The sequence below is a fragment of the Tachypleus tridentatus genome, chromosome 1, assembly GCF_004210375.1.
Source record: "Tachypleus tridentatus isolate NWPU-2018 chromosome 1, ASM421037v1, whole genome shotgun sequence".
NCBI classification, from domain to species: domain Eukaryota; kingdom Metazoa; phylum Arthropoda; class Merostomata; order Xiphosura; family Limulidae; genus Tachypleus; species Tachypleus tridentatus.
In genome coordinates, this window is record NC_134825.1 from 21,313,287 (window position 1) to 21,331,927 (window position 18,641).

Sequence of the window (18,641 nt, forward strand, 5' to 3'; positions counted from 1 at the left end):
ATTACACTACAAAGTACCTCTTAAAGTTATAACACAGAATTTAAATTACATTTAAACTATAATGCACTCTTCAAGCTACCATTTTATTAGGTCGTAGGTTCCACATTTTTGTTTTTGTACTATAATCGTAAAAGGTTACACTTTTAGAGGTTAATCAACTTTTTTTTTTCTTCCCCAAAAACGACTAACATCACTTACAAGAGTCCCTTAGGTTATTAGGTTAGTGATAACTATGGCATGTTACTAAACCTCAACCCTTATAAAAAAAACAACCCCATCTACTGACTTGAAAACTCAATAGATTATAATTATCACATTCATATATGCTTATTTAATATCTTAAATTTCATGCGTTTATTCCTATACATTTTATAAATGTATGCCAAACACCAAAGTTATTGCACAGATCAATTTAAACCTCTGGAAGAATGTGAGAACGTCCGTGAAGAGAAAGAACATCTTGGTATGGCTTCATAGGCATTTTATCACTTAACATGTAGTTCAGGCTAACTTTAACAAAGGAAAATTAAAAAGGTATATCGTTAAACACTTTTTGATTTATGTGCTAAACATACTGAGAACACAATACATACATAATTTTTTTTTTTATAACATATGGTGACTGACCTTGGTTATTTCTGAGTAATTTTAAACCTCAATAAGACGTTAAAAATAAGATGTCATTGTGTTTGGGGCAACCATTAAAAAACATCAACCTCAGGTAGCCATAGCATGTGATGTTAAGTGTTCACATACTTTTAACTAACCACAAAATACCGTCATATAACACAGTTTGCCATGGAAAATAATGTATTTACTTACCCCCTTTATCCACACACAAAATGTAAACAGTCCAGGTCAATTGAACAATTTTAGTCAAAAATCATGAAAACTGTTAATAATAATTTTGTATAAATATACAAATAGGTGATGGTGAAGTTTCACATTTCAAAATGACGTGCACACCAATGTAATTCAAAGTATTGGTTGATATCATAATTAAAGCACAATTCTGTGACATGTGAAAGAGCATGTATTATGGGATGAATGCCTGTTACTGGCAAAGGATAATTATGCTCATTTGTATTTGTAATAAGACAAAAGTACCAAGCTTGTTGTATCTTTAGACACTACATTCTTTATGCAGTAAATACAGCTATTCCAAGAAGAAGAGCATATAACAGTATTTCAGCTATATCTACTACTGATGACATGTTTCAATCAGTGCCAAAGCTCAGCAGGTTTGGCTGAGATACAACAGATTAGTGGTCAAAAGACTATTTATATTAAGCCATTCGATAGAATAACAGCTGTTATGGTGTGAACAAACCTGACAATAATATAACAAGTAAACTTTCTTACAATCATGCTTTGTTAACAAAAAATGTGTTTATGCTATAATAATTATTTATGGCTTAAATATATAGAATTTGGACCACTACTGTGTTTTATAAGTTCAAGCTGACATGATAAACTCTGGTATTGAAAGAAACATGTTTTCATTAATGGACATAAAGGACACGAAATGACTGATATGCTATTACAAACACTTCTTAGAGAAAAACAAGAAACCAAATAAAGAACCTTATGTTTAAAAATACAAGAAGCTAAATATTATCATTCTTTGATAAAAATAAAAGAACATGATATGGTAGATTTACGAAAACAAAAAAAAATATCCAAATTAATCAGACCCCACAATGGTATCAAGAATATTCTTTATACATACAAAAACAGATATCTGTATACCACGATCAACATGTTTCAAAATAAACATTTAGTGGATATTATATACAAGTTAGTAAAAACTATCACATTATTGTTCAAAATAAGCTCTTACAAGCAATATCATACAACTGCACATATACATTTATATATCGTAACCAACTGTTAGGTCTTTGCATGCTTAAAAAATAAAAAACAAGCTTTAAAACATTAGATGTACACAAGTCTGTATCTGTAAAATCACAGTGGAATAAGTAACTAAGATTCTTAAACTAATGTCTTAACTCTTTACTACATTGAAATGTAATTTTGAATATGATCACCAATGTTTATTTGTCATGCTACAATAATCTTTTATAATAATAAAATATGCAACTTGGCTAATTATTTTCAGTACTTTCAGTCAGAAACACACACACGTACATACCAAAAAAAATGATGATCAGATAACCAAAGAAGTGTTCCCCATGTAACGTATTTAATACACAAAAAAGGTACACCGACTTTCAGTTCTGGAGTTATTTACATTATTAAAGTACACATTGTACATGAAAGCACCACAAACAGGTTAATAAAGTCTTGAGGTAGGATGAAACACTGAAGATCCCTTGACCATTTCAGCATTGCAAAGATGATTTCAACCACTAATATTGAAAAAAAAAAAATTCTATGTCTAGATTTCACATGTGGTAGCCAATAATTAATATTACAATCAATGCAACAATTCAACTATAACATATTTCTGTAATATACATTTCTAATATGAAAAAGTAAACCATATATATAATACAGAAAAACCCGGTTGAACAAAATATGGGGAAAAACATTATTATAACTTAATAATATATAGATATCTATATGTATTATTATTTCCCTCAATAAATATGAACTCAATTACCTAGCATGAATAAAAAGTTAACTATTAATGCAAAGCAAAAATATTAAAAAAAAAAAAACTGAAAAAGACCAGTGCAAGGAATAGTCACAAAAATGTACCATTAAATTATAATGCAAACTAAGCCTATTTTCAAACTTGCTAATACAAGGCAGTTATAAAAAAAAGCATCATATTTGAAATCATTATTTCTAAATAACGACTTGTTTTAGGTGATCAAATATTCACCAGGGTCACATTGAGAATCATAAGCTTTAATTGGGAAAGTTGGGATATGGTGTCTAAAAAAAACATATAGTGCATCTACAAACAAGTACTGCTTTTTCTCTATCTAAACAACAGTAAGAGATTTAAATATGTTGTATGTTTGTGTACAGGATATTATAAGAATCATGAAATAATGTCCAGGATAGTTAACACTAACAGTGGTGGCTTTACTTATGGTTAAACATGGTATGCTGATTCAGAAAGAAGTAAAGATTATTGAACACAGTTTATAGCAGTTTCTGAAACACTCTTTATTACGTCCAAACTTCCTCGAATAAAACTTATGACTCTTAACTTGGATTCTTTAGAGCACAAACAAATTATAACTTTCCTGTACTGAAAATGTATTTCCAATATGTGAACAGATTCTTCCCTTCTCTCTCAAGATTAGCTATTCTCTTTCAATGCTACACTCTATATGCAAACATTTTCTTTATAGATGTCAAAAGGCTTTTGCTCCCACCTATTGTAATTAAATGATCCTAACATGTCTTTCATGTGAATCCATCATGCATCACCTCTCCACCAACAGGAGTACAGTATACTCAAGTGATGCACATCACTCCCTCTATGCATTTCTACCAAACTATCACTTTGAAGTTTGGCAGAATATGTTTCCTAACTATAGGTACACTGTCCTGGAGGATGTAAAGATTGAATCAAGAAATAAGGAAATGGCTCAACTAGAAAAACTAGATCATCTTGTCAAGAATTGGATGAAAGACAGATGAGAAGAAGCAGAACATGAAGATTTGGATGTAGGACATGCAACTGAGGTTGACAAAGAAGAGAAGAAGAAGTGGATGAGGGATGGTGGGAGAAGTGGAGCAGTCAATGCAAACCTGAAAACCAAGGCAGAGTTGGCTAAGAGAAAGAAATCAGGCAGACATTACCTGAAAATCAAGGCAGAGTTGGCTAAGAGAAAGCAATCAGGCAGACATTACCTGAAAGAAATCACCTGATAAAGTAATCGAACAAGAGAATACATATAAAGACACGTGTGTGATCAATCTTGGTGAATGCTTCAACTGCCAGTCAGTAGATGAGGTACAGGCATCCAAAAGAGAAGAAACTTAGTGTTGAGGCCTGTACCAAAAGTATCCCTTTGGGGAAAATCCCACTGAAGGTAAAAATCCTGAAAGATGTCCACTCTGTAGGATATCAGATGTGAAAGATGATCCATGACCAGGTTAGAAGCAGCTCACAGAGGACATATGATACAACAAATTCAACATGTGTGGTTTCAGAATAATAGATCCAACATCCATAAACTTAGATCTCCAGACCAGGTGCCCCTTAAGAGGGCAATATGTGCCTCCATAATAGAAACATCCAATGGAATTATACCTAGTGAATGTTGGGTGAGAAGGAAATAATGTAACACCCAACATATGGACAGAAGTTCAAGAACAACAATATGTAATGCACTTTCATCTGTAGATCAAATGGCCCAAAGTGACCCATAATCTCCATCTTCAAGGGATATGTCTATGAAAACATGCAGACCCAGAAGTATGGAAGGAAGCAACACACCAATCAATGTATTGGCTTAGTCCATCTACCAGTGGCATTATTGTGCAGAGAACTGAGGATGGAGAAAGAATCCCAAACAAGCTTTCATTGTTCACAAAGCACCCTGAAGAGATCTCATATGGGCAATCCCAGTAGGTTTAGCAAAGACTATACAAGAGTAGTTGCTGATCCTAGTGAGTTTATCAAAAACTATACAACAACAGTTAGTAATCCTGGTGGGCTTAGCAAAGACTAATACTAAACACTATGATATGAGAAGGACCACATTCCCAAAATTATAAAATCATGTGATCAGTAAGTGATGGAACCCAGAAGACATTGTGAACCAGGGTGTAAGGAGAAAGCAGTACTTACATTGGTGTTTAAATGGAACCCCAAATGAGCAAGATGTTTAGTGTGTTCTTAGGAAATACTTCCCTTATTTGAACTATCAGCCCACCAGAGCTGCCAGTTAGGACTGGCCACTTCATGTTAGGAATAAACCAGAACAAACCAGCCGTCCATAAAAAAAAAAAATCGCAGTCTCTGAGCATGAAGATGCCACAGAAAAGCCCACACAAGTCGATAAAACATGTAAGGTACCAGGCAGGTCCAAAGGGAAATGCTCAGAATACCAGATCACCCAGTGTTCATCAAACCAAAGATAAGGACAAGATTGAGGTGACAGCTGTACATGCAAGTAAAATCTGAAGACATACTGCAATGCTGTCCACAATCCAGGAGAATAAGCCCATCCCAGGGTGAGAAAAGACTGATGCCATGATGAATTAGAATAGTGAAATGAAGTGGTTGAGGTGAAAGAAACTGATTACTAGTTGCCAATCCCCAGTTTTCTTGGAGATAACAAAAAGGTAGAATGAAAACCCAATGAAGTATGGGGAAAAGGTATGATTGCCAACTGTAAAAGCCATACGGAACTGCTCCTAACAGATGCAGAAATGTCACTGGATATCAAGGAGAAGAGAAGGAATGAGCAATAGAGAAACCAAAAGGCAAAAAAAGAAATAATAATTGGAGGCACACTAGATTCAATGGAAACCAATAGGACACAGTATGAGAAAAGGCAGAATACTGACGGCCAAATATCAGCCAAAGCTTGATAACATTCTGGGCAGTATCAATACATAACATTCCAGACTTAGAATCATACACAAATCCCTATTAAAAACCATACTTAAACAGACCCAAGCCAATGCAATATCACAACCTACAAGGTCCCAACAACAAAAGACCACAGAGTAAATGCCATAACCAAGGTGATAAACGCATAATTTGGGATCCAACCCCCCCCCTGTAATAATGTTAGGAAATGCCAAAATAATCAGAAATGCTAGTTTCTTCATGTAACTGAGGCCAGTGGTTTAGCAAGAGCCTGAAAATCATGGGAGGGAGGAAATATAAAGGTTGTGAAGATTGTTCATATAATAAAGATGAAAAATCACAAACTCGATGATCGTTAAGATTGAATTAGGCCTAAGGAGACTCCCTATGTTGAACAAGAATGATCAGAAAACTGAAAAAGACAATCAAAGTCCTTGTCTGCCAGCAAAGGCTCAGCAGTTTTAGATGTGTTTTGGCAAAGTGCAGAGGTACAGGTTGAACCCTGTATTATTTGATCTCCCAACATATAAAAGCAGATAAAACTCATCAGGTTGCCCTAATCTGAGGCCCAGGAAAAAAACTATAGTTACTGGTGTAACCCCAAAAGTGGTAAGGTGAAATTTGGAATTCATTGTGCAGGAAGGTTTCACTAAACTTGAGTGGAGAGATAAAGTAACTTGAATCAATTAATAAGTATAAACAAAAGAATCGAGTCAAATAAAGCAAAGTTGAAAAATAACCACTTTATGAGGAAAACAAAGTCAAACATGGGGAAATACACAAACAAAAGAGTGCATCCAAACTCAAACAATGCAAAGTGAGAAGTGATAGTTTGGTAAAGACACACAGAGGGAGTTATATGTGTCACGACATATATACTATGCTCCTATTAGTAGAGAGGTGACGTATGATGACTTACATGAGAGATACGTTAGAATCATTTGATACCAACAGTGGGGGAACAGAAGGCTTATGGCATGCATAAAAAAATTTTGCATACAGAGAACAACATTGAATAAGAATAGTTAATCTTATGAGCAGAGTCAAGTATTGTATCAGAATATAACATTTCAGGACAACATGGGATCTATTAGTCCATTTAATTGTTCCATCCTCTAAACAAAACTAAAACTGTCAATAAATAAATTTAAAAGAAAAAGAAAAAAATTTTAAAGCCATTTCTTATTATTCATGAATGTAACAAGCTTTTTATAAACTTATTTAAATTTATTGCATCCACAATATCTGAAGGCAGTCCATTCCAAATGTCAACCTCCCTGACAGAATAATAAAACTGTCTTGGCTGAAGATGACTCCTGCCCTGTCAACATTTATATTTGTATCCCATACTCCTACTATTCTTACTGTTAAGTATGAACAAATACAATACATCAACACTACTAATTCTCTTTACTGTTATAAATACCTCAATTAGGACCCTCTAACTCTTCTTTTCTCAAAAGAAAATAATTTGAAAGATTTCAACCCCTTCTCATGTGACAAACCCTCCAGCCCAGACACTATTCTAGTAACCCTTCTCTGAACCCTTTCCAAGAATTCAATATTTTTCTTAAGGTAAGAAACCCAACACTGTATACAATATTCTAAATGTAGCTTAAACAGTGACCCCTACAAGAAAATTATAACCTGTTTAAATTTGTATTAAATATTTCTGTATATATAATGTAAAATCTTATTTGTCCTACCACTAGCAACAGCTAAATGTTTGGATGACTTTAGACACTGATCTACTATTACACCAACATCCCTTTCTTTCATAGGATTGTTAAAGTTATTCCCATTTAAATTATACCTATAATTCAAATTATGATAATCCACATGCATTATCTTGCAGTTATTATAATTAAAACCCATCTGCCATTTATTTGACCAACTCAATAAATGATCTAAATTCTTCTGTAAATCATCAACTTCATCCTTACAGCCAGCAACACCCAAGTCCTAAATATCATCTGTAAATTTATGTAATTTATTGACCATTCCTTCATCTGTTTCATTGATGTAAATCAAAACGAGTAAAGGTCCAAGACTGAGCCCTGAGGTCACTCATTTGTGACATTAATCCAGTTTGACTGAACTCCATTTGTAACAACCCTCTGCTTTCTTTCATCCAGCCACTTGTCTATCAAATTTGCTAACTTATCCCTGACACCTATAGATAAATTGTCTTTTACAAGCCCTTTATGTGGCACCTTGCCAAATGCTTTTTGAAAATCCAGATACACTAAATCTACACCTTTACCCTCATCAACATAAGCAGTAACCTTTTAAAAGAATGTTAAAATATTTTTATGGCAAGATTTCCCCTTAGAGAAACCATTTCACTATCAATAAAATTCTAAACTTTGTTAAATGGCTTTGCATCTTTTATCAGGTTTTTCAAAACAGTTTGTAAAATAATAATTTTAAACATGAGATTTTCTATAAAATCACCATGTACTTGCTCATCTCTAAAGAATATACAATCTGTATGTGGTTACTTAACATCACAGAATATGGCAACTTGTCTACAACTGAAATACTTCTATCACAGATTAATTCATCTATCTCATTTATGTATATGTAGCTAACTTTCACCACAAATCTTAGCTGGCAGAGCGTGGCATATTAATACTAACTTTCAACACGATTTTAAACAGCTAAAAATAAGACAAAAGATAACATAACAAACATACCTCAGAAAGATTAAGTTTGATGTAACCATTCTGCAAGGGATCTTTTCTTTCAAATGTTGCTGCAAAATTCAGAAACAAAAACTATTAAAGCAGTTACAAATGTATGTAAGTATTAACATTTATGAACTGCTCATAAATTAACCATTAATGAAATGAAAACACAATAATTTTGTCTTTATCAAAAATGTACCACTACTGTGTAATAAAAACTGTACTTTGAAAAATAATATTGCTGTGAAATAATAACTTTAATTAAAACACATTATAACTGTATTTATGATTGATTTAAATATATTATTAATAAAAATTCTCTTTCTTCATATTTGCTTGGACTACAAATTTGAAACAAAAAGAAAGTTTTACTTGTGCTACAAATACACGATGAACTCAAAACCGGTAAAAGAAAAGTTTCATTATCGCTTTTACAAAGTAAACTATTAAACCAGATTTTAAACTATTACTAATACATTACCAAAAGCCATTGATAACTGCAAAATACAGCACACAAAGTCTCCAAACCGCAATGTTCCATCCTTTCTCATATAACGTAAAACAAGGAGTGAAAGAGACTCCGTATTCAACTGGAACCCTAAACAAAAAACAAACAGTCTGTAACTCATAAAGGTTTCAGCTGTAATTTTCTATTCATGAATATAAACAGAAGTTTTTAATATGCCAAATTATGATTAGTTTAAAATCAATTTAAGAACAAAGATTAATTTTACCAAATTACAAACAACTTTTCAGTTACAATCAGTTATATTACAGTTTTGAAACTTAGCAGTTATTATGCATCAGTACTTTAACCTTTTGACTGCAGCCACTTTAGATGTGTACAGAATTTTTGCAAGTTGTACACTGTATATAGAACACTCACATTCAACTGCTGAAGGCAGATTGTATGCTACAAGGCAAATCAGCTGTCAATGAGTTAACAACAAAAAGTAAGGATATTTATTGTTTATACATAAAAAAAGCAATGGTTATGATCACAATTATATGTTGTTGTTTTTTTTAAATGCAACTTGTATTACAAGTTACACAGCAAGAGTAGATTCAAATTGGTAACATTACTTAGTGTAAAACAAACATTACAAACTGTATCGTAACAGAATACCCTTAGCTAATAAAAAATCGTGATTTTGAATGTCAATTATACAGTGCACTGCTACAGAATTTATAGAATTCTACAGATGTCATAGAAAGTAAGTTGACCTGGTATGGTCTGGTGGTTAAAGCATTCCATTCACAATCTGAGGGTTGTGGATTCAAATCCCCATCATGCCAAACATGCTCGCCTTTCAGTGGTGGAGGCGTTATAATGTGACTGTCAATCTCACTATTCGTTGGTACAAGAGTAGCTCAAGAATTGGCAGTGGGTGGTGATGACTGGCTGCCTTTCCTCTCGTCTTACACTGCTAAATTAGAGATGGCTAGTGCAAATAGCCCTCATATAGTTCTGAGTGAAATTCAAAAACAAGATAGCAAGATGGAACTAAAACATTATATATAATGCAGCATGCAGATGTCTACATAAGACATTTGAGCCCTCTTACTCACTGTTGGTAACGTGCTGAAGAAATAGAAGACATATTAATTTGGAGTATTATCCTAGCAACACAATGACTAGCTCATACAACCTTTAAAACTTATTGATCAACACATCTGACTTTGAATTAATCATCCAAAACGTCTATAGAGTTCAAGATTGTAGACCTGTAAGTCAATAATATGCCGCTGGTTTCATGGAGGAGATACTTCATATTTCAGCCAAGCAAGTGAGGCATAGTATTTGAAGAATACTTTGCATGTGACCATACCATCACAACAATGAAAGAGATGGAGGTAATATTATGTTCTGGGGCTATTTTAGTTGATTTTGACTTGATTCACTTAAAACAGTTAAGGAGTCCATTAAAGGTCCCACTGTATCCACTGATGATACATTCATATGAAAGAATCTTATTCTGTTTTTGCCACTATAATAATGTATTGTGCCATATTGCACATTACGTCCAACACTTTTAAAGATGAACAATAAACAGAACCTGAATCAGCCCAAGGACTCAACCAGATTACAGGTTAACTATTCTGACACATTTTGGAAAGTTATGTCTCAGACAGAAAAAAACAGTTCCCAAAATCTCACTACACTTGCAAAAGAAATGATAGTCTGTTCTATCAAACGTGTAGCAATAATGATAATGAGTTTTAACCACAAAAACCACATTATGATCAAACCAAAGGTAGATCCAGTGGGAAAACACAACACCATTATTCTCAATACATGATGTTCAAATGTACTTAATAATGTATTGTGTTTTAGACATACTTTGGTGTCACATTCAGACATATTCAATACATCTTGTTTAAAGATGAATCCTTGACTAAAAACACCCTTTAAACACCAAATGAAATGTCATCTGAAAAACCTTTACAATAGTGACATGAATCAACTCAAAAGAAAGCTATCTGACATTCAATATAGTACTGAACCACAGTTTGTATTGTACTACTCTTGAAGAATCAAAAACTGGTGCAAATTTTTATCTCAAGGATTCTTAGTGGTATTTCTCCAAATATCTGTGTCAATTACAGTAGCTGATTCAGAAAATTTTGATCACCCTGGTAATTAATCTCTCTCTTTTATTAAATATGCTTGCTGCTCTATTAACAAGATGTTACCTGTGATGTGCCAATGGTTACTGGCACATAACATTAGTTACAAGTGTTGTGTTTCCTATTCACACCGCAGTGACAATTACACTCAAATTTTGTTAAAGAATGGTCAATAAAATATTATTATACATATAGCAGTATATTCAAAAATAAAAATGAAAAAACGTCAAGGATGACTGAGTTAGACTGTGCTACCTGGCAGCAGGAGTCACTGAGATATGTTCCCACTACAATTTTCAAATACATCATGAGACAACATATAGTAGAAAAAAGAAGACAGATTTTATCACTTTAAGAAAATAAATTAAAAGACAACCATAGAAAAGAATACTGGATGTTACTTGGAAAAGTATTATTTTTATTATTATTATTATTAAAGTGTTCAATTGATATTTTATTCAATGTTCAAATTACAAGCAGTTTAATTATGAAAGACTTTTATCACACTTGTGCTGTTTTTGGTATTTTTTGATACTTTAATTTTTACTTCACTAAATTAGAGGACACAAATGATATCATGCAATAATATAATTCCATGATTCATAATTAATATACATAAGAAATCTTATTTACATAGTCTTATTACTTTGGAAACAATCAATGGTCTGTTGTAATGCTGTTCTAACACATCGTGCTCATTCACTAGTTTAAAGTCCTACACTATGTGTTAATAAGTCTACTGGAAAGATTTCATTTGCAAATTTTCCACCATTAAACTGGAAGGATCTTCCTGCTGAAATATGTATAATCTACAACAGTACTTAAATCAAATCTTATAAATGTTTCAACAACATTGATCAAATTGTATCATATGTAGTTTCAAGTTAATTTATTTCATTGTATTTAAGTAAATAAGAATTATAACCTGCTGCAAGTCGTCTTGGAATCATTTCGTTGAATGAAATAATATAAATTGTAATGTATTAATGGTTTTGAAATCAATATATATATATGTTTGTTTTATTCTTTGATACTATAAATTTAGTTTAGAAATATCTCCTAGTTATGATGGCATCCAACTGTAAAAAATCTCCAATTATTCAAAGAATATTTAAGAGATAATTCTCAGAAAATGGAAAATTTGTTGTACAGATATCAAAAGTCCCAAGACTGACTTAGTGATGTATTATCACCACCATTACACCAAAACCACAAGTCGCAACGATTACATAGTGGTGTTACCATTACCTTTAAATCATGTCTGTTTGTGAAAAGCTACTAAGAAGTTATCTATGCATGATTTGAAGAGAAAGTAAACATCACCCACTATCAACTCTTGGGCTACTCTTTTATCAATGAATATTGGGATTGTGAGTTACAATATAACACCACACACCTGAAAGATCAAAAATGTCTGGTGATAGGGTTTGAACCTGTGGCCTTCAGATTACAAGTGTTCCTACCCACAGACTATAACAGATCACCAAAGGGGCATAATGTGAATTATTTGTAACAAGGTATAGAAGTTCCACTTGTATTTTTCAGTTGCAATGAGTATTATAAAAGAGCTCTGGCACAAAAACATATGTTCAGATTCACATCATTTATTAATTGTTAATGATTACAGATTCTTGAAGTACTTGTTTATAGAGCTACAGTAAATAATTAAAAATTATACATATATATGATATTTGGACATTAAGATCTCTTCAAATGTACATGTCCTTAATTGTATATCACATCAGCAGAGTCTGCTGTTTGTTGCTACTCCATTCCCTGATAAAGCATCTCATAAAGGAGCTATTTGATCTTTTGGAACTGTCTTTTGAGTGACCAGTGGCTATTACATGCAACAAGGAAAGCACTGTTAGGAACTTTGTTTTTTCTACAGTTGAGTAGGACATGCCCTAAACCTGACAGTTAATGATAGCCAATGTATCAAAATAGTTTTAGTGAGGTTATGTATCAGTGGCACAAATTTGTAAAGCACCTTAAGCACCTGTCAGCTCACATATCACATAGTGAATTGGAAACTTTTGTTTATTGTTAAGTACAGGGTGTTTGGAAAGTCACTGTGCACTTATATGTTTATTAACAGACATGTTTCAATATAGAATACAGGAGGTAAAAATGAATGACAATTATAAACAATGTTGAAAGTGATCCCCGTTGGCATCAATTCAGGTTTGGATCCTTCTTATTTTGTTTCTAAACACTGCTATCAGTTGCTAGCTTGAAATAAACTGAATGAATGCTGTTAAAACATGATCACAAAACAGCACAATGACTTTCTGAACACCCTGTATAAAGATACACAAAGGACTATCAGTGCTGTTTTCAAGTATTGAAACCCCTTTTTTAGTGTTATCCATCAACAGACTTATCATTGATCCACTGGGTGGGAGGCAAATTGGAAACAAATAAATGAACTGGCTCTGCTGCCTAAACCATTTTATAATACTGCTACATGGCTCAATATTGTTTCATATATTAATACATCTGGTCTGGATCCTTCATTGGTGATGATTAATAAAACTGTGCAGTTTATCAGAAATCCAAAAATTAAGGAAAAATATTTAAAGATGTGGTTTTGAACAAAGGGAACAAGTATTTCACTTAATCAGAGAAAAAAAAAACCCTTTCCTAATAACAGTTATTACTTTAAACTCTGCACTTGGATGGAGTTTTTTAAATGAAACTGTAAAATCACACTATATAAGCCCATTGAATAAAATGTAATAATCCAAGTTTCCACAGACCATGTGTCAAATTCCATTACTTCAGTAGCTCACACTGCCACAAAGTTAAAATATATCTTTGGTTCAGTATCTAAGCCTGATACTGCACATTCAGATGGAAACACACTGTTATGCTTACAAAATCCAATATGCATGTACTGAAGGCACTAAAAGTGTTCAAGGGTGAATCTGATTTTATTGTATTCTTAACAATAACTGGTAAGTCAATAAGAAAATAATTAACACTAAGAATTTATGCTTCAACTACAGTTCATGTTTGTGTTCTTCTCCACAAAAATTTTAAATAAAACCAACATAAATTAATTTGGAAAATAAACAAGAGACAAGACCTATCCTATCCTTAAAAGATGGTTGTGCATTTTAATATCAGAGTCTAAATCCAAATCACCATTCACCTGCACCTATAAATTGTTGAGAAATCAACTTCCAAACCAATAGGATCAGCCATTTAATTTTTAATTTATCAAGATTTTCACTGCTTCTGTGGAAATGTGTTAGATGGAAGGAATGTGTTATTCAGTTTTATATTATTTTTCATATGCATACTGTTTAATCTGTTTGTCTCTATATATAAGTAACTGAATGGGGGACACAGTACAAGTTATGTCTGATGTACACTGTACTACATTATGTTGATTTTTTACTGCTTCAGAGATAAAATGAACATGTGATGAAAGTTTCTTCTATATTGTTATTAACATAAATACTCAATTTTCTTGTTAAATTCTTCAAGTTATGTGATTACGTATCTAGATGGAAACACATCACAAATGAAATATGCAAAATCCACAGTTGCCTCAAAACTTTCTCATAGAGCGTTCTGAAAAGATAATGCTTATGGTCTAACACCATGCAACATTTTGCACAATACACATATTTCCTATACTCAAATATCTGTTCCAAACACAAAGATAATGCTTATGGTCTAACACCATGCAACATTTTGCACAATACACATATTTCCTATACTCAAATATCTGTTCCAAACACTTTAAAAACACTAAAATAAATAAACAAAAATAGTGTGAATAGCGTGCATATAAAATAAAAGACTCTTTCAACATTGACTAGTGAAAACAACACTCCATTATTTGAACTTGGCACCTCTAAGGTACAATGGACCTATAGGGGACATGTAAAAGTCATCACACCCAGTCCAGTTTGCATCCCTAATGCACAGAACAGGAAATCATCATCGAAATGTAAAAACGGTAAACAATGAATAATTACAACTAAATAATCAAAGTATCTTTAATATAATATATCATTACAAAAAAATAAAAAAGGCAAATATGTTATCATTATACTACTAATTTGTACTGGCTCTAAACAGAGCAGTACACCTTATTTTTATAATACTAGAAGTTAGTCAATGTATGATTCTGAAATATTGTTTCAAATGGCCAATATTACTCTGAACAATTCAGTTATGTGGTTAACATTTAACTTTTTTATCTATCCACATAAGTTCATGTGGTCTTAGTGTTCCTACTGAACCATGTTTAAGCAAATCTGTGATTGCAAGTATTTCACCAGTCTCTTGCAGGCAGATAAATTCTTGTTCAAAATATTTTACTCCTGAGGAAAAGATATGATAAATAAGATACTGATTGCAGTTATCACATATGCCATCAATTGTGTTAGACACCAACACCACAGACAGCTGAAATCCAACCCACACTAGAACTGGTCTCCCAGAAGACTTCACTAAAGATGCTGTACATGCTGTGACACAATTCCCTCAGCAATCAATCAAACTATCGCTGATTGTTACTAAACGATATAAAAATTTATATTAATTTGTAAAGAGCACCGTTCTTCAGTTTTGCTCATTTCATTGCTTGAAGCCTGAGTCTCACTTCAGCCTTTTGGCATGGTTATCTATCCTAAACAGCAGTTTTTGTGCAGGTACACAATTACTGAGATCACTTTGATCTAATATGTAAAGAGAGTTGAACACGTTATATCAAAAATTATTTTGAAGCCTCATCATGTCATTACAGTTCATGTTGCTACAACTGGTAATGGTCTATTGAATCACTGTGCATTTTTTAAAATAGCCCTAAAGAGTAATTTCAATTGCAAAAAGCTCCATCATAAATGGTCAGGTCCAAAGCATACCACTACACACAAGTTTTCCATAATTCATCTCGTGTACAGGACAGTGGTTTCCAGTGCTCATTTCAGCAGCAAGATCACAGAGAATGCCAAAACTATTGCATCCTTTTTCTTTAACGGTAAGTTTGCGTATTAAAATAGCATGTAGACCCATTTCGTTCACCAAGTACTTGAAGTAGGCAATGATATGAACTTTAGTTATAACTAAAAGCTTTATTTCCATACAAACCCAGTATTTCTTTATGATACAAGTAATCAAGAACATTGGTCCGATTGTAAGCAAAATTAACTTTGACTTTTACCTACAATTTCCAGATCCATAAGTTGCCCTTGAAGCAGTATCTAGCAATAATAATGAATCAGTTTTTTAAAAAAAACGTTTTGTAACATGCCATTTACAAATTTTTGAACTTTTTTTTTTTAATTCACTGATTGACAGAAAATGCCAGAAGACTTGTTACAGTCATTACTGTTCTGAAGGTAACTTCATACTTGTAACCAGGGCATTGGATAGATCTCTAGTCAACAGTCATGTATGAATGAAAATGCATAACCTGAGTTACTTAATATCACTTTCAAATAGTTTGAATTGCCTGGCTTGACTACAATACCAGTTTTATGTACTCCCTTTAATCTGCAAGTAAAACATGAAATATGTCTTCTGTATAAGTGTGTGAATGACAGTCAATCACAGCATAAACTACCAACATCTAACAGTATCTAGTGTAGTTCATTTTAAAAGTGGGGGAAAGCAATCTCAAATTTGTTTGTTTCTTTGTTTTGGAATTTCGCACAAAGCTACTCGAGGGCTATCTGCGCTAGCCGTCCCTAATTTAGCAGTGTAAGACTAGAGGGAAGGTAGCTAGTCATCACCACCCACCGCCAACTCTTGGGCTACTCTTTTACCAATGAATAGTGGGATTGACCGTCACATTGTAACACCACCACGGCTGGGAAGGCGAGCATGTTTGGCGCGACCGGGATGCAAACCCACAACCCTCAGATTACGAATCGAACGCCTTAAACGCTTGGCCATGCCGGGCCACAATCTCAAAGTATTTGCATTTATACCTGTTTTATTCACTTCTCACATAACAATTTTAATGCTGAAAATAATCTCTTATCAAATATCTTAAGCTTTTTTGAAACTATTTATCTGCAGAGATCCCACAAAATTACGAGTTTATTATAAAAAGAAACCAAGATTTCTCTCTGGAATGTGACAGAAAGTCACAATGAAACAAAGTAAAGCTTTACCTATATCTAAAAGAGCTTCTTTCAGTCTTTCTGCTCGAAGTATTCCAGCTGTTCCTTTTGTGTAGTTTTTAAATGTTGTCTGAAAAACCAGTAAATACATCAAATATAATACGAATATCAGAATTATGCAATTAAATTTTATAATCATATAGATATTAAGCTATATTTATTGTATTCTAATGCAAGGTGACCAAGGAAGATCTACCTATCAAAAGTACTCAGGTTAATAATTATTGAAACAATACTCCATTTAACTGCAGGTGCAACGCTAAGACTACTCATATTATATATCTATATACAAGGTTTATTTTTAACTAGTGTTTTTATAATAGGTGAAATGTCTATCGGTAATTTAACAGGAAAACCATGTTGTTTAATTAAAAATAATTATGTGAATGGTATATCATTAAAGAGGATAATTTGTCACTTTTTTCCCTACCATGAGTATAATTTCAGCAAAACTAAACAATACATTCAAATACAAGTTGTCACCATGTTTCTTTTCTCTTCAGAAAAACTTTCAGTCATTTTTAAGGGGAAACTTATTATCCCCATAATGATTTCTCACACATATCACATTAACTTTCATAATTAGCGCATAAATATTAATATCTATATGGTCAAATAAAATGAGAAATAAAAAATTATATTCATTGTAACAATAACACTACCAGCTCACAACAGTAACAGGGCTAAATTTATAAAATTAAACTAATAAAATTTAGAAAGATACACTGACTCATGAAGTTCAAGATTTCTCAAATATTGAAAACTATGCCAAATGGACTTTGAAGAAGTTTTTTTTGCTTTGAAATTCTACACTGATAGATCTCCAGAGACATTACCACGAATGATTGTTCTTAAACAAGTAAATAATAGAGGTGAGTGTGTTTCACTGAACTGCAATACTGTCTTAGAAAAAGTGAATACAAAATGAAGTGAAAAACTACTATTCAGACATGGTTTCTTAAATCCACATGTAAATTATAATAAACATTAATTTAATAGAAAGCATAGTCATCTTTAAATCACTATAATATTCTCATGAGAAACTCTGAAGATGTAAAATGTGATTTCATTGAAAATTCAAGTTTTCTTACCTGCCAGTATTTAAGGCTGCACATCAAATTCTTGTAATCAGTAAACTTCAGTCGACCATTACCAACTTTCTGGTTTAAAGTTAAAGATGGTCAAAATAAACAAATGGCTTTCTTCTTCATTTAAAAAAAAAAAAAAAAGTTTTTTAAAGTGATTTAAAAATGTTTGTTTAGATTTATAAAATATACTATTCAAAAAAAGAAATGCAAAAGGGATATTTTTGTTATTTTAAAGAGAAATATATGTAATAACGTTACAAGCTCAGAGTATGTGACGTTACACGTGTTAAGGCACTGATTGTCAGACCAAAATGACAATAAAAGATGTGCACTTTAAAAACGGAGGAAAACATCGGATTTTTAGCCAAAACACATGCATGTCCAATAAATTTGTTTGAGAGATCTGCATGTTCTGCAAGTGCAACATGTGCAAAATCCCTATAAAAAGTGACGGGTTCTCGGTTTCCATAGCTCAATGTTAAGCCACCAACACGCAATACAGTTACGCCAAGACTGACTGAAGCGCAACGCAACAACGCCATTGGTCGCTCAGAAGCAGGCGAATCTCGATCAG

General features: G+C 32.7%; 1 protein-coding gene across 1 annotated transcript in view; it reads right to left on the reverse strand.

The window, feature by feature from the left end:
• Positions 1-2,181: 2,181 nt before the first annotated feature.
• The window catches only part of LOC143232208 (calpain-C-like), a 51,901-nt gene continuing 35,441 nt past the window's right edge, over positions 2,182-18,641 (reverse strand). The window contains exons 15-19 of the mRNA XM_076467364.1: positions 18,071-18,139; positions 16,971-17,049; positions 8,690-8,806; positions 8,218-8,276; positions 2,182-2,369 (exon numbers count right to left, since the gene is read on the reverse strand). Coding sequence (XP_076323479.1) covers positions 2,343-2,369; positions 8,218-8,276; positions 8,690-8,806; positions 16,971-17,049; positions 18,071-18,139 — 351 coding nt within the window. The 3' untranslated portion in view covers positions 2,182-2,342. The remainder of the gene's footprint in view (positions 2,370-8,217; positions 8,277-8,689; positions 8,807-16,970; positions 17,050-18,070; positions 18,140-18,641) is intronic.